At 43.8% G+C, this 24936-nt stretch overlaps 1 protein-coding gene across 1 annotated transcript in view; it reads left to right on the top strand.

Annotated features, from left to right (window-relative positions):
• Positions 1 to 948: 948 nt before the first annotated feature.
• The window catches only part of OVCH1 (ovochymase 1), a 53874-nt gene continuing 29886 nt past the window's right edge, over positions 949 to 24936 (top strand). The window contains exons 1-13 of the mRNA XM_077807512.1: positions 949 to 1000; positions 3819 to 3947; positions 5675 to 5793; positions 6970 to 7067; positions 10570 to 10742; positions 12472 to 12567; positions 14295 to 14446; positions 15421 to 15613; positions 17330 to 17456; positions 21675 to 21808; positions 22721 to 22861; positions 23030 to 23160; positions 24495 to 24588. Of these exons, the coding sequence (XP_077663638.1) occupies positions 949 to 1000; positions 3819 to 3947; positions 5675 to 5793; positions 6970 to 7067; positions 10570 to 10742; positions 12472 to 12567; positions 14295 to 14446; positions 15421 to 15613; positions 17330 to 17456; positions 21675 to 21808; positions 22721 to 22861; positions 23030 to 23160; positions 24495 to 24588 (1639 nt within the window). The remainder of the gene's footprint in view (positions 1001 to 3818; positions 3948 to 5674; positions 5794 to 6969; positions 7068 to 10569; positions 10743 to 12471; positions 12568 to 14294; positions 14447 to 15420; positions 15614 to 17329; positions 17457 to 21674; positions 21809 to 22720; positions 22862 to 23029; positions 23161 to 24494; positions 24589 to 24936) is intronic.

Below are 24936 nucleotides of genomic sequence, written 5' to 3'. Positions count from 1 at the left end.
GATGATGTTTCTACAGCAGTAGCACCCAGAGGAACAAGGCGCGGCAAGCTGGATGCTACACAAACACATAACAAGACCAGTCCCTGCTCTACATGCCTGTTTCCCCTGTAAAAGGTGGATAGTTATGCCCACCTTTATACAACCCTTAATGATTGTGTCATGAACAGGTAAGTTGTGTAAAAAGGTTAGTTTTCAAGAAGACCATTTCCTGTTCTCCCAGAAGGGTGAGCTAAAGCCACCATGATGCCTTCAGACCTCCTAGGTAGCTATAAGTAAAGGAGGCAACCTTGTTAGAAAGTGCCACGCTCCCACTCTGCATCGCTGCCCCACTCCCGCGAATGGTGACTAGCGTCATAACAGGGGATTAGGGAGCTAAATTATTTCTCAGTCAGCTACTTAGCATGAAAAGGTAAAGAATGGGCATATTTCAAAATAGGAAGGCTAGAGCCTGGGGGTGATAATGACAGGGAGAAAGAGGGGAACCGATGCAGAAAGCAGTCACTATTGCTTACAGTGCAATCTCTGTAGAGGGGCATAGATCCTGCAGGAATATTCTGCTACTGCTGATGGGGTCACCTATTCAATAGGGCTCCCCATGAGGCCTAATGGAGAGGAAGAAAGGGAGGAAAAGGGGGCAGGCCTGAAAGAGGAGGGTGGGGTCTAGATAGAAATTGATTGGGACCCTCTCTACAGGTGGCTGATTTGCAGCCCTGTGACTCCACCTGCTGAGGCTGATTCACCCCCCCCCCCCCAATCTATTAAGGAATCCTGGCCTTGGAGCTGCAGCTGTGGGAAGGTTTAGCCTTTTTACAGGGGGGTAGTGAAAAGCAAAGTAGTGCAGAGGGGAAAGATTTGTTGTGTTAGACTCTTGTCTTTGAACACTCTACCCCTCTTTGTTTTTTGCTGGCTGGGGGTGGTAACTTGGCTTTAGTGTACTTTCATGTGGCCATGGGAGCATCTGTGCAATTCCTCCTGTTTGTCTTTCTCTTCACTCAATGTGGTAAGTGAGTCCCTCCTTGTTCCAGCTCAAGGGCATGAAAGCAGAGACTGTAAGAAGCCTTGGTGTTGGGCTAGGCAGAGCTTTGTCTGGGAGGCTGTGCTGGAATTCTCATTAAGCATTTTCATAAGGCCATAATGGAGTTGAAGGACTTTAGAGGGTTACTTTCTCAATCTAGAGAAGAGGCAAGAACCCCAAGCCCCTCTGTATAGACCAATTTATGTCTCAACACAGGCTTGTGCCATGTGACTTTACAACGTGTGAGCCAAGCTCCAAACCAAGTGAGAAACTTGGTCAAAGCTCAAAGTTTATGCTACCAAATGTCAGACCATGAAGCCAACACCACTTCAAAATCATCTGTGGTTGGCTTGCTCCATAAATGTTCCCTTTATATTTTTGTCTCTTGGTGGCTGATATCTATGATGAAATGTAGTCAAGTTTAATAGGAATGGGCTGTATAGTGTGTGTATCTTCTTGGCATCTCAACTGTGTCAGTCCCTGATTGCCCCATGCAATGGTTAACTAGAGCAGGGATTCCCAAACTTCATTGCACTGCAACCCCCTTCTGACAACAAAAAATTACTACATGACCCTGGGAGGGGGGGACCAAAGCCTGAGCTTCCCTGAGCCCTGCTGTCCTGGGTGGCAGGGCCAAAGCCCCAAGGGCTTCAGCCCCAGGCAAGGGGTCTGTGACCTGAAGCCCTTAGGCTTTTGCTTTGGCCCTGAGTGGTGGGGCTTGGGTTTCAGCTTTAGCCTGAGCCCCAGCAACTCTAAGCCAGCCCAGGAGACTCCATTAAAATGGGGCTGTGACCCACTTTGGGGTCCTGACCCACAGTTAGAGAACCACTGAACTAGAGAAATTCTGCATGATCAATTATATAAACTGCTGTAACTTGAGTAGGAGCAGCTGTTACCCCTTCCCTGTACTGCTTATCTGCTACAGCACCTGTTCTTTTTCTTCTTTCTTCAGGAGACATCCCCAGTCAAGCTAAACTGTAATGTGGCTTTGCAGATGTGTACAAATGATGACAAATAGGCTGAGTCCACTAAACTCACTTAAACTGGTGACCTAAGAAAGCTCTGAACAAGCTGTGTCTCAGAGCAATGTTCCCCAGCTGATATTCTTTGTGTGCATAAAGCCTTCCTCTGTGTCCTCCTTTATTAGTTAAAATACTAATGAATATGTTATGGGGGAGAGGGGTAAAATGGTGCATCTTGGAAGCACAGTAAATTCTCCAGAGCAGAAGATGTCAGGAAGGTAACATTGTGCAGGGGAATCCTGTGGCTCTCAAAGCAACTTAAAAATGTTTTTCACCTGACTATCACTATAAATAAACTTGGAGGATCAGTGGATGTCAGTTTCACTGTACACACACAAATGATGAGAAATGTTTCCATCAATAACTTAAATTAACAGATAGGCAAAATAAGAAAAATGCTCTTTGGGAACTGAGTTTGATTTGATATTTACTTTGTATATTTTTGACATGGGATGATGCCAGTTTGTGGTTTTTAATGGTTATAAGGCTTTAGTTTTTGAATCTTGATGTCTACTGTCCTCTAATAATTATCTGACTCCCCTGATAATTTTGGGAAGCTGAAATTTAAATGGATAAAAATTAAAAATAAATATTTTCTGTTGAAATCATAAAAAAAATAATAAATCAAATTCTGCCAAGCCTGGCTGGAAATGATGCTATAATGAGCTGTGAGACTATCTAGCATAGCTAGTTCTCTACTATTTCTTCCACTCCATTATGGTGCTTTGCCTCTCTCCCCACCTAAATCAGTGGTCATCTCCCATGAAAGCCTGTATATTTTCCACTGCTTACAACAGTCCTGACATGTTGCTAAGACAACAGTGCCCTTAGGCATATGCATCCAGGAGTCCCTTGTCTAAACATCCAACCCACCAAGCATGGGCCTAGTTATAAATAAGAGGTATTTACCCCAATCAGAAGACTTTGAATGCTGCTTCCTCTTTCTGGAGTCCTTCAGGGCCTTTAGACTAGTGGTGGAAGGGAGCGGAAAACATTTTTCTGGAGACTCAGTGGTAACAAAATTCAGTTTAAAAGCAAGGAGAACATATTTGCTATGCTCTGGGTGGGGACTCTAGCTTGTTTCTCTGTGGAAAACATTGAAGTAAGAGTTCTGTGGGAATGGAAGCTTCTTCTGTGGAGATGCTGATTTCCCAACTATTTACCATCCTAGTCTCAATTCCACAGGACAAGTTCTCTATATGGCTCACCATGAAAGTCCTAGATGAGGAAATGTGGGGCTTTAATTTGGTTTGAACTCCTACAAAGCTTTCTAAAACCTCAAGGGTGTGATCCTTTGTTTCTGATGCCAATGGTGATTAGCCAAATTAAAGAATGAGCAAACAAAACCCCTTCAGGTTTGTGTGGAACCAAGATAAATATGGGGTCTCCAGTGGGTGCCAGTCATCCACATTGCAGGGCAGTGTTAGGGCTAAAGGAGTATAGAACCCTGTTCCATAGCATCTGCTTGGGAAAGAGCCAATGACTTTTAGTAACTAGATTCTGATCTCTGATGGACCAGTATTGATTGGGAACGACTTCCAAGGAGTTACTTCAGGCTTATGCCAGTGTAAATGAGATCAAAATCCAGCCTTTTATGTATGTATAAGCACAAAGCTGTGGCAACCTGGCATTCTGTCTAGGCTAGAACTGAACAACTGTCCAGTACTTTTTAGGTTTCATTTTACGTGTGTTTCATTTGTGATGTTGGTGGGGAAATTCCACCTGTCAGGTGTTCCTATGGGAAGTGTGTTGGCCTTGAACTAATGATGTAGTGCTTACAGCCCACTCAGGTGCAGGAACAGACCAGCTGAGTGATGCAGAAGAATTGCTGTCGTCCCATCAGGGGACGAGCCAGAATGCTGAAGATCCATCTGTCTCTGAACCATCTAGCCTGGGGATACGAGACCCTGGTATGAGGCGTTACCATCCAGTAGCTCTTTTCTTTGTGTCTCGGATCTTTATAATCATTCATGCATATACTATTAACTGTGATTAATAACTTTCTGCAATGGATAAGATGAAGAGGGGTTTCTTCAGGCCCCAGCATGTCTTCTGCCAGGTCTGTGAAACAAGTATGTTGTTTTCTGCTGGGTGAAAAAAAAAAAATTTTTCCCCAGAAAACATAAATGAGATTGCAACAGATTTATTCTGAACTCCATGGCTTATTCCAGTATCTAAAACCAAACCAGACACAGTTGTTCTCAGCTGGCCACAATCATATTTTCCCTCTGTTTGTCCCTTAAGTTTCAAAGGTACAATTGCTTCTCAAATGGATTCAGGGAATGTATGTCTCTTTGGATTGCTTGTCAACCTGAAGCAAAAGATTGCATGCTGAGCCTGTTCAATTCAGCCAGAGAGATGATCTTTCATAACTGACTCTAGCTGGTCCCTTTATTTACTACTTTCAAGTTTAAAAAGCCCCTTGTTGCAATACACAGATATTTAATATTGCAGAGCCCTCTTGAGTACTGAAAAAATAGATTAAACAGACCAGCACTATATCCCATGGCGCTTGTTAGGTAACTTTACAAGTGCCAATAACAATTTGATCAGTAATAATTTTATCATCTTTATTCTTCAACTGCTGAGTGAATGAATAGCTTTGATACATTTGATGGAAGCTGAACTAACTATTAAGCACCATCACACTTAAGACAAATTGACTTCATTCTGATCTATTCTCTAGACATACCAGTCTGGTGCACTCTATATAGTCTCCACCTGAGTTTGCTTCATTTTGGAAGTCAAACTTAGTACAGTAGAACCTCAGAATTATGTACACCTTGGGAATGGAGGTTCGCAACTCTGAAATGTTTGTAACTCTGAACAAAACATTATGGTGGTTCTTTCAAAAGTTTACAACTGAACATTGACTTAATACAGCTTTGAAACTTTACTATGCAGAAGAAGAATGTTGCTTTCCTTTTTTTTTTTTTTTTTTTTTTTTTTTTAAAAAGTAGTTTACATTTAACACAGTACTCTATTGTATTTGCTTTTTTGGTCTCTGCTGCTGCCTGATTGCATACTTCCGGCTCCAAATGAGGTATATGGTTGAGTGATCAGTTCATAACTCTGGTGTTCATAACTCTGAGGTTCTACTGTTGAAGGCAGTGGCTCTCAACCTTTCCAGACTACTGTACCCCCCTGATTTGTCTTGAGTACCCCCAAATTTCACCTCACCTAAAAACTACTTGCTTACAAAATCACATGCAAAAATATACAAATGTCATAGCACACTATTACTGAAAAATTGTTTACTTATTCTTGCCATATAATTATAAAATCAATTGGAGTATAAATATTGTACTTACTTTTCAGTGTATAGTACATAGAGCAGTATAAACAAGTCACTGTATGAAATTTTGGTTTGTACTAACTTTGCTAGTGCTTTTTATGTAGCCTGTTGTAAAACTAGGCAAATATCTAGATGAGTTGATGTGCCCGCAGGGATGCAAACCACTGGTTTAAGGCTTTATAATCCAGTACTTAAACATGCAATTCCCAGTATTGGCCACTAGGGGTACTGTTAGAGGTTGATTACAAAATCAGCTTTGTCCTGTTGAGACTCCCGAGGCGGTACACTCGTATGTATCAATGTTGTTTCAGTGCATAACATTTTCCTTTCTGTCTGGTGTAGGATTGAAATGTGGAGTTCGTCCTGTTGACTTGGAGAACCAGAAAAGTTTCCTGCTGTCTGGATTCTTTTCTAGAATTGTTGGAGGCAGAAATTCAGTGGCTGGGGGTCAACCTTGGCAGGTCTGTGACACAAAGACAGTAACTTCTTGAGGGAGAGGTGATTTTTTTTTCTCAAGGCATAGACAGTAACTGAGGATGCCTGCATTCAATAAGGAGCCAAATGCCCTTTCCCAACCTGTATCTTAATTTAAAATCCCTCTTCTCCCTTAATCCCTGAAGTTACTAAGGTACAAGTTGTTTATAGTTTTGGGGATCAGAATTTTAGGTGGAGTAAATTTACTGAATTCAGTGGTGCTATGCTGATTTATATCAGTTGAAGATCTAGTCCTGAATGTTTAATGTACATGGTATTTTTGTGCCTGAACTGGTCCCCAAAAGCACATACCTTTCACAAAGGATTTGAATGTAATCTATGGGGTGGATTAGTTTGAGGGATTTTTTCCCAATAACTGATAACTCTGGGGTTACGTCTGACCTTCAGGGAATAAGTTCCAAACTCTTTTATACCTCTAACGTACAAAAATTGTCTCTTCCATAGAAGGAAACTGCCCACATTTTAATAACAGTATTGCGTACTGGCCTTCTGTTGGCTGTAAGAGTCCTAAAGTTCACCTGTCGCTTCTTCATAGTAGCGCAAAATGCTGGATTAGCTGTATTTGTGGTTGAGGAATTCTTGCCTAATTGGTTCTTCTGTTGGCAAAGTCAGGGAAGTCTCACTTCACAGAAATGTTCTCTCACGCTGCCGACTTAAGTTCGTGTAATAAAAGGATTGGGTCACTGCTTCCAGACTTTCATTTGGAAGTAAATTAGCAATTTTTGACACTGTCAGTGGATGTAACATTACTGCTTCCTGTTACTATGGTCCTATCTTCTCCCCATGAAACAATTTCTGGTGATACATAATGGTAAGTAGGAACTCCCTCTAGGCACTTCTGCATTTCAGGGAATTCCAAGTTTCTATCCACACTCTGCTGCTTCAGCTCTTCCCAATCTGTGAAATTAAGGATAGCTGTCAAGGATGAATCCACAATTTAGACAACATTTCTCTGGTCACAAGTCATTTGGGAATTCTTCTCTAGAAATGAGAGGGTTCAAAAACCTCCTTTTTTTTTTTTAGCACCACCATCTGTCGTGATCTGGAGAACTTCCTCAATCTTTGTGCTATTTTGGATGCTCTTTTAGAGGGCAGTATAACTAACTTCACCTTAAATGTGTGTGACTTTCTTTTTTGTAAAGGTATCTCTCAAGTTGGGTCGTTTCCACTTCTGTGGTGGCAGTTTAATACAAGAGGATGTGGTTGTAACTGCGGCTCACTGCGTATTCACCCTTGAGCAGTAAGTTAGAGAATGCTGTTTTTGTCTTTAGCCTTTAATTTACTTCATTAAAGCCCCTGTCTATTAGGAAGGAAAGCTCCATTATATATGTGTGCATGTGTGCTGCTTCCCAGCTGGAGAAGAAAATGGCATTAGAATATCTGAAGTAGGGCCGTGCTGTGCTACACTCATGCTCTCTTTGTGGAGCAATAGCGTCTAATCCATTGGGTTTTTCCAACTGTTTCATTCTGCAAGCTGCTTCAAGAGCAATAGATCTTAATGGCTCTTCTCCATGGCTTAATTTGTGCTGGGGCTTGCAAGGGGTGAGCCCTGGCAGCTGTAGGCTTGGCAGTTCATAGCCCCGGCACCTCTGGGCTTGCTGAACCTTTTTATGAAATTTAAAAAAATTGCTTGAGCCCCAGCGCCTCTTTCATTACAAATTAAGTGCTGTTCTTCACTCCTCCCAAAACCCTAGCTGCCCACTCCATGGTTCTCAGAATATTTCACTTCAAGGACCACCAAGAAGGATTCCCTGATTACTGGTGGTTCACAGATCACAATTTAAAACCTTCAACATTCTCTACATGGGTTAAATAGTAATAGAGCTCATAATGGCTAGGAATCTGACTATGCTAGCTGAGTCTTGTGCTTTGAGTGAACATACTTTGTCCAAAGAAGGAGCTTTTATTGAGTGAAATATCCCCATACCACTGCAATGTGGATTTGGTGGTCTGAGTCCACTTTATCACTAGAACCACCACAGTTTAGCCCTCTTCTTGGCTCGCAACTGAGAGCGGGTCTACACTATGGGGTTAAGTGGACCTAAGCTACGCAACTGCAGCAACGTTATTCATGTAGCTGGAGTCAACATAGCTTAGGTCGACTTATTGCGGTGTCTACACAGTGCTGGGTCGATGGGAGAAACTCTCCTGTCGAGTTACCTTATGCTTCTCATTCCAGTGGAGTACCAGAGTTGACAGGAGAGTGATCTGTGGTCGATTTAGTGGGTCTTCACTAGACCTGCTAAATTGACCCCTGGTAGATTGATCGCCACAGCATCGATCCACGGTAAGTGTGGACATTCCCTGAGATTGAATGACCTTACTAATCTTAGATGATGATAATACCAAGCCCTTTATATAGTGCTCTGCATCCATAGAGCTTTTCAAAGGAGGGAAAAATCATCATTTCCATTTACTGATGGGAACTGGCGGTACAGAAAGGTGAAGTGACTTTTTCACAAGGACACTCAATAGACTAGCACAAGAACCAGAATAGAACGCAGGGCACCTGAGTCCCAGACCACTGCCCCGTCCACTGGATCTCACTGTCCCTAACTGAGGAAGGAAACCAAAATTGTGATTCTTTTAGCTCAGCGACTGAGGTGCACTGGTGGAAAAAGCTGCTGACAGCTCATGCTACCACTGCTCACGCTGTGCCTAATCTGTGATTAATTGGGGGATTTCACTCTCCAGGATTGGAAACCTGGTACCTTTCAGCAGCACTAAATCCACACAAAATAGGAGGGAGATGAATGCTGCGCTGCAAGGGAAAGCACCTATATAGTTAACTGGTGTAGTCTGCTGTACTTCTCTGCTGCACTTTAAAACATTCTTCCGTGCCGAACGTAACTGGTGGTGAAATGTCAATTGTTCAAACCCAGCAGAGGGAGAGGGGTTTGAACCCGTTATTCAATGGTTCTGAAATCCTTCAGCACTGAGTCAGGGGTGGGGGTCGGGAGTTGTTAGGAACAATGATCGCTGTAGATATGAGAACTGAGGACGGTAGGAAACAATCAACAGCTGAACCCACTGTGGTTTCTCCTTTTTTCCTCGTCTGTTCAGTATCTGGGCTAGAACATTTTTTTTTTTTTTTTTTGTGGAAGCTCAGAAATAATTCTAACTTATTTCTGGAGATTGCCTAAAAGACTAGGCGGGGGGGGGGGGGGGAATTTGTGAAAACATCCTTGATGTTTTTTCTTTTCTCTTTATTGAAATTCTGACAAATCTTTACCAAACTTATCTCCCGAGAGAGACACAGTCTCCATAGTTCTGAATCATTTCTCTGTGGTATTGAGAGACAGATAACGTTAGGAAGAGGAAAAGACATTGTTTGCACAACCTGCTTATGGGAGATTTGTTGAATACACCGCATGTTGTTCACATGTGTGCATCTATAAAACAGGCATACTGTAGAGCGGGAGAAAGGAACCCTAATACTGCCTATGGATAGGTTAAGCACTTCCCCTGAAGTCACCCGGGATGTCTACACAGCAAAGAAAACTCCACAGCTGGCCCGAGCCAGTCAACTCATGCTCGTGTGGTTCGGGCTGCAGGGCTATTTCATTGCTGTGTAGACTTCTGGCCTCGGGCTTGAGCCCAAGTTCTGGGACCCTCCCGTCCTATAGGGTCCTCCAGCCCGAGCCCAGATGTCTACTCAGCAGCGAAATAGCCGTGCAGCCAAGACCAGCGAGCCCGAGTCAGCTGGCTTGTGCAGGTTTTTCTTTGTTGTGTAGACAATCCCCATGATGGAGCTGGGGACTGAGTCCAGACTTTTAGAGTCTTAGTCCAGTGAAAAACCATCCTACCCCTCTGTCTATAACTTCCTGATCTGTTACCCTCCTGTACAGATCAGATCAGGTTTGTGCACAACTTGTCCGTCTCAAGAGAATATAGTAAATCCCTTTATTTTTATTTGCAATGTATTACCTGTAAGTTTAGTGTACAATAAAGGTTAAGTGTTGCTTACTAACTTGGTAAATGCTAAAAGAAGTAACTCAGTGTGATTGTCCCAGGCAGCACCAAAATACCTGAGTTCATTAAGCACAATGCCATGTTGCTGTGTTCATAAACCCCCAAGAGCTGTACCAGAGACATGACTGTTTCCAAATAAATATTAAACATTTGTCTCAAGTATATGTAACTTCCTAAAGCCCTCTCAAAGGTTTTATTCACTTGGGCTCCTCCTCCAAATCTTCTCCCCTCTGTGTCCCCTTCTCCCAAACACTATGAATTAAAAACAAGCAGGGAATTTTTTTCAAAGCACCTTAAAGGACTTAAGCACTCATCTCCCACTGATTTAAGGTGCCCTGGGCCTCTCTAAAGATCCTAGTCTAAAGGCTGCAGGTGATCCATTGTTGCAAGCAAAGTCCAGGCTAGAGCTTATACGAGTCCTCGTATTACTGAGTGGGAGGTAGAACAAAAAGGCAGTCAATTAAGAAATAAAATCTCTCAACAGTATTCTAGCACTCTGACCCTGAGGCAAGGTGACCCCTTAAGGCATAAGGCCAAGTGAAAGTAGCATAGCTGGAAAAAGCCTGCTTATTGAAGGCTAGATTCAGGCCCTAAGCAGGGAAGGATGTAGTAAGGTCACATTTTCCATGTGTTGAACTTCCCAGTAATGAGAGAATTGCTTGTACATAGCTGTTTCTTACAGGAAATTATCAGCCTTGGCTCTATGCATAACAGACTGAAGTGTGTTGGCAAACCTCTCTGTCATTAACCTTGCCCTTTTTTTTTGTCAGGAAACTAGTGAAGAATCTCATTGTGACTGTTGGAGAACATAACCTCAGAAAGGCAGACGAGCAAGAACAGAACATTCCTGTCTCACAAGTCATTGTTCACCCTGACTTCAACAGACTTGGCTACATGGATTCTGATATTGCTCTGCTATATCTGAAATACAGAGTAAAGTACGGTAAGGGAGGAGACTGAGTGAAAGTGCTTCAGAGAGGGTCCTTCACTATATCTAGCTTGCCAGTTTAGAGCAACTTTTTATTCTATTATCTCTCTGTAATGCTCTTTCCAGCATATAAAACACCTTCCTGTTAGTGTCTTTACTTCTGGCCAAGTAGATTATACATGCTAAATCCAGTTTAGTCTTAGTGATCTTGTCCAAATAATTGTCCCTCAGGTCAAGTCTTTGTTCTGGGGCTTCTCATGTTTTCTTCATACTGTTGATCTTTGCAACACTAGAGAGCACAAAAAGTCAAATTGTCTTCCGGTTGTAGTAATTCTATATTTTCTTTACCTCTCGGAAAGCTCGCTCCTCTCTAATTAGCTTGCTCCCCTTGTCCGCTTCATTCAGCACCACCAGTCTCCACTGTTTGTGAAGAGGAAGAGATGTGATGCCACAAACAGCAGATTGTTCCATCATTGAATGGATCTGGCAAAGTGAGAAGGCTTAAATTTAAACGCCCATCTCCCTGATTTAAACACAAATCATCCGGTATCTGTCATAGCGGCAAAGGTGAACATAAGGGGAATTTTAAAGCCATGTTAAAAGGCTTTCTGGAGTGTGGCTTTTTGCATACAGATTCATAGAGGGTCAGGAGACTATATGGGATACATAGATCCTTTCACTGCCTGATCAAATCCCACCCAAGTCGGCCATGATTACCAGCGGCCAAGTCGGCCTGATGGTAACAATTCCAATCAGTGGCCCTTCTAAAATGACTTTGGTCATAGTCTAGCTCCCAGTGGACAGGTGTCTAAGCATCACAAAATCATTGAGATAAGTGGCACTAAAGTTGCACCTTTTTGAAGCTCTCAGTGGAGAGGATTGAATGGGTATGGAAAAGCAAACCACACTCGTTAGCCAGGAAGTGTTCAGTTAAGGGTTGAGGCCTGTTGGCAGGCCAGTGAGAGGAGGTTTGCTTTTCCACTACCTATGTGCCTATTTTGTGGCTAAAGAAACTTAAGTCTCCAGTCATGATGCTTGAAAACATCTTTTGAGTCATCTGGACAATCCCTCCAGGAGAAGGTGGGGCTGTCTTCTACACTGGTAAGTGTTCTTTAAAGTTTGTCAATGTCATGGCCTAATTCATTTATTTTCAAGACAAATCAAGTAGCTTTTGATCCCTTTCTCCTCTGATCCCCAAAAAGAAACCTACAACGGTATTCACCTAGTTTGAGAGCAGAGCTGAGCAAATTTTTAGTTTTGAGTGTCCTGTGTAAATCAGAACTCCACTTCTCGTGACATATGGTCAGCATTCCTGTCTGCAGAGAATAGAATGCTCAACAGGATCTACAACCGGTCACTATCACGGGCTGTAAGAGAATTGTACATAGGACAGTTCCCTTTTCTGTCCTTCATGCTGCTGCTTCTTTTCCCTCCCACCCCCCACCGCCCTTGTCTCTTTCCTCTAGTCTGGTTCTTGCTTGCTAAGTTTCACTTGAATGTGGCCAGCCAAAACATTGTTCATGTTTTTTTTCTCTAAAACAATGTGACTTCTCAAGATTACTTCAGTTTAAAGGTGATTGACTTGATTTATTTTTAGCTGTTTGATTGAATTGCTTTAGAAAAATGTCTAGTTCAAAGGACCTTGATCCATTCTGTTCACACAATAAAGGACATTGTGCAGAGAGAATCACTTCCGACAGCCTGGAGTTCATGTACTCACATTTGTGTGCACTTTCCTTCTTAGGGCATAGGGTTCAGCCAATCTGCCTTCCCCACAAAGATGATAAATTTGTGGCCGGGACTCTTTGTGTTGCTAGTGGCTGGGGCAGGGTGTCTGAGGGTAAGTAAAATGTCAGGTTCTTACAATGACAACATTGATGTGTGGGTACTGAGATAAAGAAAAGGGAGTCGCCTTGTTTCTGCAATAGAAATAGAACATCTCTCCAAGGGAAAAAGCCAATCAGTGGTTCTCTATTTTGCTGATAGCATGACAAACTATGCTGTGCTCTGAAGGTCTCTTCCAGACATGATGTGCAAAGGACCAGTGTGCCAGAAGCACTGTCCTGGGCAGAGCCTTGGAATCTCCTTACTCTGGTGCTCCATAACGCTATTCCTCTACCCATCTCACAACTTTTTGTGAACAATTAATTAAGCTCCATCACACCCTTGTGAAGTAGAGAAGTATCCTCCCCATCCCAATCATGCGGATGGGGAAACCAAAGCATGGAGGAGACTTGGTGAAGGCCACATGAGTCAGTGGAAGGGCTAGAAATAGAACCCAATCTTCTGATGCCGTAGTTCCATGATCTAGTTGTAATCTTTGTGCATTAGATAACCACTAGATGATGCATCTCTGCCTTCTTCCTAGTTTTTTTTAAATACATAATGGGATCACTTGGGCCTTAGCTTACATACACAAACAGTTAAAAGAACATTATTAAGGTTGTAAGGTCAAGCACTCAAATTAAGCAATGCTAGGATTAAGGTTGCTTGTGCATAGCATTATGTAGCCCTTTATATGCTCAAGGCAAAGCTCCCATTGACTTCAGGTGCAGCACAGAGAAACAGGCCACCTGATCTCAATTCCAGTGCTCAGAATCAACCCTACCCAGGCCAGTTCTAGCAGTGAGTGAGCAGGGCTGGCATCCTGGGTGCCAGCTATCAGGGGGTTCTGTACCAGTGGGCTGCTTGGCTCTCTTTTGCTCCATTCTAATTGGCTGGCCATTTTTGTTCTGCTGATTGGCTGGCTTTTTTTTTTATTTTATTTTTTATTTTCTGGACTCAGCTGCTTGGGGCCCCAGAAACATTTTTTTGTCCTGGCTGGCAAAATGGCTAGGGCTGCTCCTGCCCTGAAGCAGCCATTACAGGAAATGTCTTTCTGAGTCCGCATAGCTCTGGGCTGGAGGGAACGTGATTAGTCACTGTGCATGCATAATTCAGTTGCATGCAGAAGCTATGAGGGGATGGAGGATGCAAGCCTCAGAAAGTTTAAGTGCAGAAATCAAAAAAAGTCTCTACTGAGCATTTGGAAGCTGCAGTGTTTTTTCAAAGACTTACTGTCCTCATGAAAGTCTGCCTAAACTTGTTGTAACAGGTACATCCCTGACACCAAGCCACCCCCCTGCTAAATTGCAGGTCCCTGCTCCAAAGCATGGGAGCACCAGAGCAGTTAAGAGCAAATGTCACTAGAATGATTTTACCAGGGCAAATCAATGTGTTGTTTTTTTTTTTTTTCCCCCTAGCCTTGTTCATGGATGTGGTCGACCCATTTCAGCTGAAACTTTTCAGAACAAGTCAGCCTGAGGCAGACACCAACATGGAAAATGTCAGCTCAAAGGGTTCTAGTTGGGTGAAAGTATACAGACCTGACAACAAGCTCTTTTAACCAGAGGTCTCAGCTAATCTAAATAAGAGGCAGGCAGCATTGTCAGCCCTGCCTGTATAATACTGAATGAAATCATGGTAGCCAGGATGTGGCTCTAGATCTGCAGCATAACTTCCTGCTCTGTGAAGCACGGAGGGGGGGTTCTAGGATGTCTGATGTTGCCTGTTTCCTTCCTTCTGCAGCTGGTGAACGATCTCATGTCCTGCAGGAGGTGGAGCTCCCCATCATTGATAGGGGAACCTGCAGTGCCCTGTTAAAGCAAGTGAATCTGCCTCCAGTAGCAAGCTCCATGCTATGTGCTGGCTTTCCTGATGGTGGGAAGGATGCGTGCAAGGTAAAGGGTCAGCATTCGGCAGGGTCTTTCTGTATAGTGAGCTCTCCAAATGGAGGCAGACTCCAACCCTTCCCACCGGTCACTCCTGTATTCTTGCTTACCGGAATGGCAACATGCCCTAAAGAGGGAGGGGTGGAGGAAGGGAAGGAAGGAAAGGAATTGAATCTTGTCCACTACTACTTGCACGTGGCTACTGAACTGAGGCCTTAAAAGGATCTTGAGGCTAATGAAGGCCTTGTCTATCCTAGTCTTCTGGGGGAAATTTCCCACTGGTAGGAGTGCTGCTATAGACAAGGAACTGGTGTATTTAACCACCTTTTCAGCCGGAGCTGGCCTGAATGGGATCAGATGACGTGGTGAATGACATGCCTGAGCCCTGTCTAAGCTCCTGTTGCTATTACTGGTGAAACTGCACAGATGGGCGCACAGTGGCAGCAGGCAGCCCAAGAGACTGCAGGAGAGACAGCCTCAGGGGTACATGATACCACTGTCCGGGGAGGGAGGAGACTGAAGTGAGTCTTTTGCCTTCTCTTTAGGCTTTAAAAAAACCTACCTTGACCATTTCTACTTGTAGTCACCCCTCCTCCCCATACCTATCACAGCTGCTGGCAGCGGTGTCCATCAGAACACCAACCTTTCCCATGGTCTCTCTGGTAGAGGGGTGCGTCTACTGCCAGGAGACCAAGTGGTTCTTTTCTCCCCCTGCACTCCACACGCAGTCCACTGTGCTGCTGTTGCAGGAGAGCCAGGTGTAGTCCGTTGGCTGAGGTACTGCTGCAATGCGGACGTTAACATCTTAGCGTGAAGGGGGCGGAAACGGTTAACAGACGTATAGTGATGCTGAACCTTTCTGTCGATCTTCCAAAGAGCTGCAACTTCTACTCTGAGAGGTGAAACACTGAATCTGTATCATTGCATTTGAACAAATATCTGCTCTTTTTCCCTTTCTCCTCCCCCAAACCGTGCTGGGCAAGGGTGATTCTGGAGGTCCCCTCGTGTGTAGAAGAGCCAGTGGCATCTGGACTCTGGCTGGTGTCACATCATGGGGAGTTGGCTGTGCAAGAGGCTGGGATGTCCTTGAGAAAAGCATCAACAAAAGGGGTTCCCCCGGCATCTTTTCCAATGTAGCTGAACTGATGGACTTCATCACACAGAACATTATCCCCGGTGGGTACATTTACTAGCAATTTTTCTCTTTTCCTGCTTGTTTATCATGAGGCTCTAAAGATAAATGCCATAAGCTCCACGGTTAGGCTCTAGAGTGTTGGCATCAAGGTGCACACAATGTGAAGTACTTCTCATTTTAGAGCAGGAAGTGGGGAAATCACCTCTCTTGAACAGCATCTGTATCTGGGCCCCTCTGCCGTAATGCTTTGAGGACAGCTTTGATCAACATGCCCCACTAAATGGAATGTTGAGGGCCAATCCAGCTAGCATTTCCAGGTGCATGTGGTTTTGTTGATTTTTTTTTTTTTTTTTTTTTTTGAGAAGCACTTCTCTGGCCTAGAAAACGTGTCCAGTTCTTATAAAATAGATTTTCTAATCCTTGTCAACTGGGGATCTGTAAATTGCTATTGTAGAATCCCTGAAATGGTCCACACTATTGATTTGGAGCAAATATGGCTTTAAACACACACACACAGAGCAGATCTGTGGAATAAGCTTGCCATTTTTTTAAGTTGATTATCAGAACTACACTTTTAAAGCTATAAACAGATCTATGAATTCCCTATAGCCTGATCAGACACTTCCATACACTTATCACTGCAGTTCAAATAGAATCTATTGAATAGAGGGCATTGTTTTTGTCACAGCAGTCAAAGTTAAAGTTTATGACCTACACTTCATCTGTGCTATTACTTATTTGCCACAATATCTTGTCGGAGCTGATATCCTCATAAAGGGAAGAACTAGTCTGCAACCATACAGTGCCTCTTACTCTGGAATAATAAATATTAAGTAGAACCAGAGTAAAAAACGTTCGCATGAACCCTGCAAAGCAGAACTTGGAAGATTCTTGCAACTCAAACGACAAGCACAGTTGGAGAATGAGCAGAGTTAAGCCGTAACCCATAGAAATAGTATTGATAAAATAGTGCATTTAGAGCCTCAACTGGAGTAAATCTGTGTAGCTCTATTGACTTTGATTCACACTTGCAAAGGACTTTGGCTCATTTGTAAGCAGAACTCTAAGGGCAGGCTTACACTTAAAAGGCTGTACTAATGCAGCTGCGCCGCTGTAGGACTTAAGATGCTCCTATGCGTCTCCCGTCAGTGTAATTGATCCACCTCCCCAAGAGGCAGTAGCTACGTTGATGGGAGAAGCTCTCTGCTGATATAGCATTGTGTACACCAGGGATTGAATTGGTATAACAACGTCACTAAGAGCAGGTCTACGCTACAGCCAGGATCGACACTCTGAGATCAATCCACCAGTGGTCAATTTAGCGGGTCTAGTGAAGACCCACCCAATAGACAGCAGATCGCTCTCCAGTTGACCCCTGTACTCTACCTCCAATGAGAAGAGTAAGGTAAGTCGATGGCCCCCCGCAGTAACTCAACCTAAGATATGTCGACTCCAGCTACGTTATTGACATAGCTGGAGTTGCATAGCGTAGGTCGACTTATCACAGTAGTGTAGACAAAGCCTCAGGGGTGTGGATTTTTCACACCCCTGAACGACATAGTTACACTGATATTAGTCTCTAGTATTGACCTGGCCTCAGAAGAATTGTGGTTACCACTTGAGACCCATCTGAGTTTTCTCAAGTACTCAGGGTGTGAAGTGGCATTAATTGAATGGTTGCATGAACTGTAGACCTGCCTCTCCCAAACAATGCCAGTGTCAGAATTGTATTTTACCCATTGCTCTTCTCTTTCTAGCTGCAGAGCCAGATCACCTTCCCCCGCACTTTCCTGAAGGATGCAGCTCCCATGGAATGCTGGTCTTTGGAGAAAGTGGCCGCATTCAGTATCCCCAACCCAGTGAGAGTAACTACCTAGATAACAGGTATTCACTGTATGCCATCAAAAACACTTGCCCTTCTGTGAAGGGTCACTTTTCATAGGGTGCTTTGTTCGTGTCGGTAAGGCCAGAAGGGATGACTGTCTCCTCTGACTGCATGCATCGCTCTAGCCATAGGACTTCAGCCTGCAAATACATGAATTCTTACTCCTGACTGAGTCAGTGAACACAATCAAGTCAATAGTTTGTGGCTGAAATTGTGGGTATGTGTCAACCTTAAAAAATTAGTATCAAGAGTTAAACATCTCTGTAGTGATGTTTGCTTGTCTGGGATTGGTACTGGGCAACAATGGTTACCCAGAAATAGCATGTTAGAATGAGAAACATGACTTTTGTTAGTCTAGTTCTTTCAGGAACTGCACTCATAAAATTGATGCACTTGGATTGAGCCCATGAATTAGCTTAACGTTAAAATTCTTAAACTGTTCTAGTGTCAGGTTCTGCAACCATTGAAGTCTTTAGGACTTGCAGTGGGAACAGATCTATCCCTTAATGTCTTCTGAAGATGCTTGAGAGCTGGAGATGTGCCAAAAGAAACCGCCAGATGAGATGAGCCTATTGCAGATCCTACTGGCCTGGCCTAACAAAGAGATGCCATTTTGTCTCTATTACGGGTGCCTGTGTGCCTATCCACACTAGGATAAAAGGTGGTTTTGTTCTTTGAGTTTGTGTGAACTCCAGTATATACCTGGCAAGCTGTTCTTTAACATGTTAGTGGGTTGAATAATGTGCTGAAAAATAACTAGTTCTGTATACTCTAAAGTTTTGAGTTGTTTGCTAACAGATATTAAAGGGTCATGTTTTGTCCTAATGTGGATATGCCCTGTAAGCCCTTGTATACATTTTAGCTGTGCAATATGGAGGCTGTGCATAGACTTGGCCAAATTCAGTGCCAGAATAACTATTGACTTGATTTGCATTTATCCTGGGCATGACTTTAGCCCAGTGAGCCCAGTCACTAGTTGGGGAATGCAAATGGTTAAGATCTCAGTAACGCTGGCCATAAGCTGGTAGATGCTTTTGCATGTGTGAGTATTTTACTGGCTTCCTCTCTTGCTATGAATTGCCTGGGGACACAACCCATTTGGCAGCATAGCACAGATCCAAAGTCTGAGCGCAAAGGAGAGAACTGACTCTTCTCTCTTGCAGTGAAGCACTTTGTGTTGCGCTAACCACTATTAAAAACCCAGCATATGTTTCTTATTACTTCTTAGCTGGAGCTGGTGATATCCTAGCCTGAGCTGATCTGGCTATGACTGTGAGATGATGGATATAGGGTTGTAAATGTGCACGCACACACCTGGTTTAATCCATGCATTCTACATGGAGATGGGGGAAGGAATATTGCCAACCCTCTGAATTTCCCTATGTTAGGGTTGTGGAAACACACACCAGGAGTGAACTGGAGGGCTTTAAGAACACTTAATGCTGAGGTTTCAGAGTAACAGCCGTGTTAGTCTGTATTCGCAAAAAGAAAAGGAGGACTTGTGGCACCTTAGAGACTAACGAATTTATTTGAGCATGAGCTTTCGTGAGCTACAGCTCACTTCATCGGATGCATACCTCAGCCGTGCAGAACACAATGCCATCCACAGCCTCAGAAACAACTCTGACATCATAATCAAAAAGGCTGACAAAGGAGGTGCTGTCGTCATCATGAATAGGTCGGAATATGAACAAGAGGCTGCTCGGCAGCTCTCCAACACCACTTGCTACAAGCCATTACCCTATGATCCCACTGAGAGTTACCAAAAGCAACTACAGCATTTGCTCAAGAAACTTCCTGAAAAAGCACAAGATCAAATCCGCACACACACACCCCTGGAACCCCGACCTGGGATATTCTATCTACTACCCAAGATCCATAAACCTGGAAATCCTGGGCGCCCCATCATCTCAGGCATTGGCACCCTGACAGCAGGATTGTCTGGCTATGTAGACTCCCTCCTCAGGCCCTACGCTACCAGCACTCCCAGCTACCTTTGAGACACCACTGACTTCCTGAGGAAACTACAATCCATCGGTGATCTTCCTGATAACACCATCCTGGCCACTATGGATGTAGAAGCCCTCTACACCAACATTCCACACAAAGATGGACTACAAGCCGTCAAGAACACTATCCCCGATAATGTCACAGCTAACCTGCTGGCTGAACTTTGTGACTTTGTCCTTACCCATAACTATTTTACATTTGGGGACAATATATACCTTCAGATCAGCGGCACTGCTATGGGTACCCACATGGCCCCACAGTATGCCAACATTTTTATGGCTGATTTAGAACAACGCTTCCTCAGCTCTCGTCCCCTAATGCCCCTACTCTACTTGCGCTATATTGATGACATCTTCATCATCTGGACCCATGGAAAAGAAGCCCTTGAGGAATTCCACCATGATTTCAACAATTTCGATCCCACCATCAACCTCAGCCTGGTCCAGTCCACACAAGAGATCCACTTCCTGGACACTACAGTGCTAATAAACAATGGTCACATAAACACCACCCTATACCAGAAACCTACTGACCGCTATTCCTACCTACATGCCTCCAGCTTTCACCCTGACCACACCACACGATCCATCGTCTACAGCCAAGCTCTGCGATACAACCGCATTTGCTCCAACCCCTCAGACAGAGACAAACACCTACAAGATCTCTATCAAGCATTCTTACAACTACAATACCCACCTGCGGAAGTGAAGAAACAGATTGATAGAACCAGAAGAGTTCCCAGAAGTCACCTACTACAGGACAGGCCTAACAAAGAAAATAACAGAACGCCACTGGCCGTCACCTTCAGCCCCCAACTAAAACCCCTCCAACGCATTATTAAGGATCTACAACCTATCCTGAAGGATGACCCAACACTCTCACAAATCTTGGGAGACAGGCCAGTCCTTGCCTACAGACAGCCCCCCGACCTGAAGCAAATACTCACCAACAACCACACACCACACAACAGAACCACTAACCCAGGAACCTATCCTTGCAACAAAGCCCGTTGCCAACTGTGCCCACATATCTATTCAGGGGACACCATCAAAGGGCCTAATAACATCAGCCACACTATCAGAGGCTCGTTCACCTGCACATCCACCAATGTGATATATGCCATCATGTGCCAGCAATGCCCCTCTGCCGTGTACATTGGTCAAACTGGACAGTCTCTACGTAAAAGAATAAATGGACACAAATCAGATGTCAAGAATTATAACATTCATAAACCAGTCGGAGAACACTTCAATCTCTCTGGTCACGCGATTACAGACATGAAGGTCGCTATCTTAAAAGAAAAAAACTTCAAATCCAGACTCCAGCGAGAAACTGCTGAATTGGAATTCATTTGCAAATTGGATACTATTAATTTAGGCTTAAATAGAGACTGGGAGTGGCTAAGTCATTATGCGAGGTAGCCTATTTCCCCTTGTTTTTTTCTACCTCCCCCCCCCCCCCCCCCGACGTTCTGGTTAAACTTGGATTTAAACTTGGAGAGTGGTCAGTTTGGATGAGCTATTGCCAGCAGGAGAGTGAGTTTGTGTGTGTTTCCGGGGCAGGGGAGGGGGGTGGGGAGAGCCTGGATTTGTGCAGGAAATGGCCCACCTTGATTACCATGCACATTGTGAAGAGAGTCGTCACTTTGGATGAGCTATTACCAGCAGCAGAGTGAGTTTGGGGGGGGGGGGTGGTGGAGGGTGAGAAAACCTGGATTTGTGCTGGAAACGGCCCAACTTGATGATCACTTTAGATAAGCTATTACCAGCAGGACAGTGGGGTGGGAGGAGGTATTGTTTCATGGTCTGTGTGTATATAATGTCTTCTGCAGTTTCCACGGTATGCATCCGATGAAGTGAGCTGTAGCTCACGAAAGCTCATGCTCAAATAAATTGGTTAGCCTCTAAGGTGCCACAAGTACTCCTTTTCTTTAATGCTGAGGGCAGACCAAGTTAAAGTGGGTGACTAGGTGGTGATGCAGGGCAGAGTGAAGGAGGAAGGTAATAGTTCTGGGAAGAAGCATAAACTACTTTGCTTTATGACTATGTGCTCTGTCCTTGGTGTCTTTTAAACTCCCTCTTGCACTCCAGCATGCCGAACCCCCTGTCACCACCCCTTGGAGCTGCTTGGGAAAGAAGGATGCAGTCACATGAATTTCACTCTTGCTGTGATTCTGTTGTCTAACTTAATTGTTTCTTTGTTTTGAGCCTATGCGTGTGGAATATAATTGTGCCAGAAGACAAGATTATATTAATACAGTTCACCAGGTTAGACATAGAGAGCCAGATCACGTGTGACCATGACTACGTGTCCTTGTATTCGGACAAAAGAGAGCTAATTGGTACGTGGAATGCCTTAATCTCTCCTTTTCAATACTTTTGCTGATTGCCTGCCATGCCATCTGAAACGTGAACATTGATGTTAGAGCCCTTTTATGTCTTATTACAAATAAGGAACCTTTCACTGTCATTTGCCCTGGCACTGAAGCTGTCAAAGCAAAGCTAAGTAATGGAGGTAGGGGGAAGGTAGATATTCATGTCCATTCTGACTGCTAATGCGTGGCTATATAGTCTGAAAACTGTCTGTGTAAAGTCTTTCTCCACTGTGTTTTTCAAGCCCTATTTCTGCCTTGTGTTTAGACAAGTTTTCACTCCTACTAGCCCCATGTAGCTGAACTGTCATCTAATTGGCCTCATACATCAACAAAACTGCCAGCCAGTTTCCGATGCTGGAGTCCTTATTGGAGGTCAATGACAATGGTACAAAGCAGAACATGCAAGATAAAGACATAGGCAGAATTATCTGACAAATCTTGTTGACTCAAACTTTTGACTTGTATAGCACAATAAATATGTCTGTCGCTTTATGGATAAATAATGACTAAGTACTTTTCCCTTACAGTCTAAATTTATTATCCATTCTTGAGACTGAATTGCTAAAGAATAAATATTTCATGCAAATCTTTGCTCCTTCTATACTCTGAACAGTACTAGTGGCTATGTGCCCATACTATCCCACCATGAAACGTTGAGCTGAATTGCCTGTGTGGAGGTTTTGGATGTAGTTCTGTCTCCAAACATTTTACCTTATAGGTAACTGAAACTGATGCTGGAATAGTCATCTGAGTCTTCTCTGGAATACGTGACTTTCCAATATTGTATACAGTTTAGTGAATCTGAAAAAGTAAGCTGCCTGACAAAGTGTGTGTGTGTGTGAGCAATACCACACTAAAGGCCTAACCTTTTCCCTGTAGGTAAAATCTGTGGGGATGTGTTACCAGCCCCGCTGCTGATAGACTCTAACCGAGCAATGGTTACTCTCGTTTCTGATGGAAGCAACACCGGCAGTGGCTTTGAATTCACCTTCACAGCTATACATAAGGAATCGGAAGCAGGTGACTTCAGACATACCATTTGTACATACTTCTCTGCCACCCAACCCCCTTTAAAACCAAAGAAACCATCTCTGGTACACACGGTGGTGGTAGGCATTTGTTTTTTTGTGTGTTTTTTTTTAACTTTGCTATTAAATCTGACTTTTTCTTCTTAACCCAATGTGATAGGTTCTGGCTGTGGAAGCGTTGCAGTGCTGGTGGAAGAGGGAAAGATTGATACTGCTAATTACCCTGGCTCGTATCCCAGTAACATGAAGTGCCATTGGTTCATTGAAGCCCCGGTAGAGAATGTCATAAAGGTAATCATAGAAGATTAGGGTTGGAAGAGACCTCAGGAGGTCATCTAGTCCAACCCCCTGCTCAAAGCAGGACCAACCCCAACCATCTCCCCAGTGAAAGGAGATACTGCTCTTAAACCTCTGCCATTGACTGCTCAGGGAAGCAATTCAATAAAATCCTGCTGGAAACATCTATAATGCACAAGCCTGTAAGACCTAAGGTTTTCAGCTTAGGCTTCTCGCAGGGTATGTTTTAACCAATTCAGATGGTGTGTATAGCCCTGTATGAACTGGCATACTGAGCTGCTGTAGATGCTTGAAGCTGGTTGGTACCAGCCCTTCCAATTAATGTAACTGCATCTTGGGAAAGACAATACAAGGTTTCAGTAGGGCTGGGGAACCTGACAACCTGCCCTTCTTGCTCTCTATCTAGTCCCCTTCTTCCATTAGAGTGTTAAACATGCAGACATGGTACGGAGCTAAGCAAGCAGTAGCTTGGACCAACACATGTGATGACTGTTCCTACTGGGGGTGCTGGAAGTGACCTCTTGCTGTTGCAGTTTGATGCCTACCCTTCCTCCCACTGTCATTGCAATTGCACCGGCTAAAGTGAGGTTACCTGTTGGATTAACCTCACCCACAGATAAAAATAAAGCTACTGTATTGTACTGTCCAAGGCAATGTCTGTCCTCTGTAAAAGCAAAGAATCCACTAAACCTATGTCTGCTTAAGTGCATGCAGGTTTGTTGCTCATGGGCAGTCCTCACACTAATGCTCATACAGTTCTGTAATCTGCTGTTTGTATTAAGACACTGAAAGTACTTCACACGCTCGAGGTTTCTATACAGGTGACGCTATTGTTGCTGCTGAGTGTTTCAGAATTCCAATGGCAGCCAACCGTGGTTTGGATTTTTAAAGGGTCGTTGTGGTGATGATAATGTGAGAGTTTTAAAGAGAAAATGTAAGCTTTGATTTAAAAACTTCAAAAAAAAAAAATGACCATTTCTATTTAAACCCACCTCTGTGGTTCAGCCTTCGCAAACTCTTCAGCTTTTTGCTGATTACAGAAAGCAACACTGGCCGGAAAGGGACAAGCTTAGTTCCACTGCATGATGGGTCAGTTCCACTACAAGAGGTGCTCCAAGTAAACTTTGTGATAGATTTAGAGTCCATGGATCATTTGACCTACTAGGAACAGGGTTAAGGCTCTTTAGCTGTTACTCAAATCTTGGTAATGACTAAGACTCAGAGTTAATTTTAGAGTCAACATTTTGCTTACAAAGAGGGTAAAACAAAAAAGGCCCCAGTTATTAACTCTTCTCTCCCCCTCCCCCACCCCCATCTTCTCTTTCCAGCTGGAGTTTGAAGACTTTGCTGTTGAATTCAGCGCGGGCTGTATCTATGACGCAGTTGTCATTTACAGTGACATGGAAGATGAGCACCAGCTAGGTAGCCGTGAATTAGTTCAATCTCACATGTACAATCCATTACAGAAAAGAAGACTTAAATAGCTTGCTGCCAAAAGAAATACAAGCTACATTAGTGACACTTCAGTGGTAGAATTAAACCACTTTAGTCAGAAAATGCAAAATGAAGGTTCCTACAACAGCCTTAACTCTGCCTCCTTGCACATCTCAGTACAGCAAGGTATTCCAGTGCCATAGTGGTTCTCAAACCCTTGGAGTTCTTGCTGGGGGACTGCAGAGATCTGACTGGTCATGTTGGGCTTAATCCTGCCGGGTGCTGAGCACTGTGCTGCTGATCCAGCAAAGCACTGAAGTATGTGCTCCCATGCTC

This window comes from Eretmochelys imbricata, chromosome 1, assembly GCF_965152235.1.
Source record: "Eretmochelys imbricata isolate rEreImb1 chromosome 1, rEreImb1.hap1, whole genome shotgun sequence".
NCBI lineage: Eukaryota > Metazoa > Chordata > Testudines > Cheloniidae > Eretmochelys > Eretmochelys imbricata.
The sequence above is the reverse complement of the archived record's forward strand: the minus strand, read 5'-3'. Positions and strand labels throughout refer to the sequence as shown.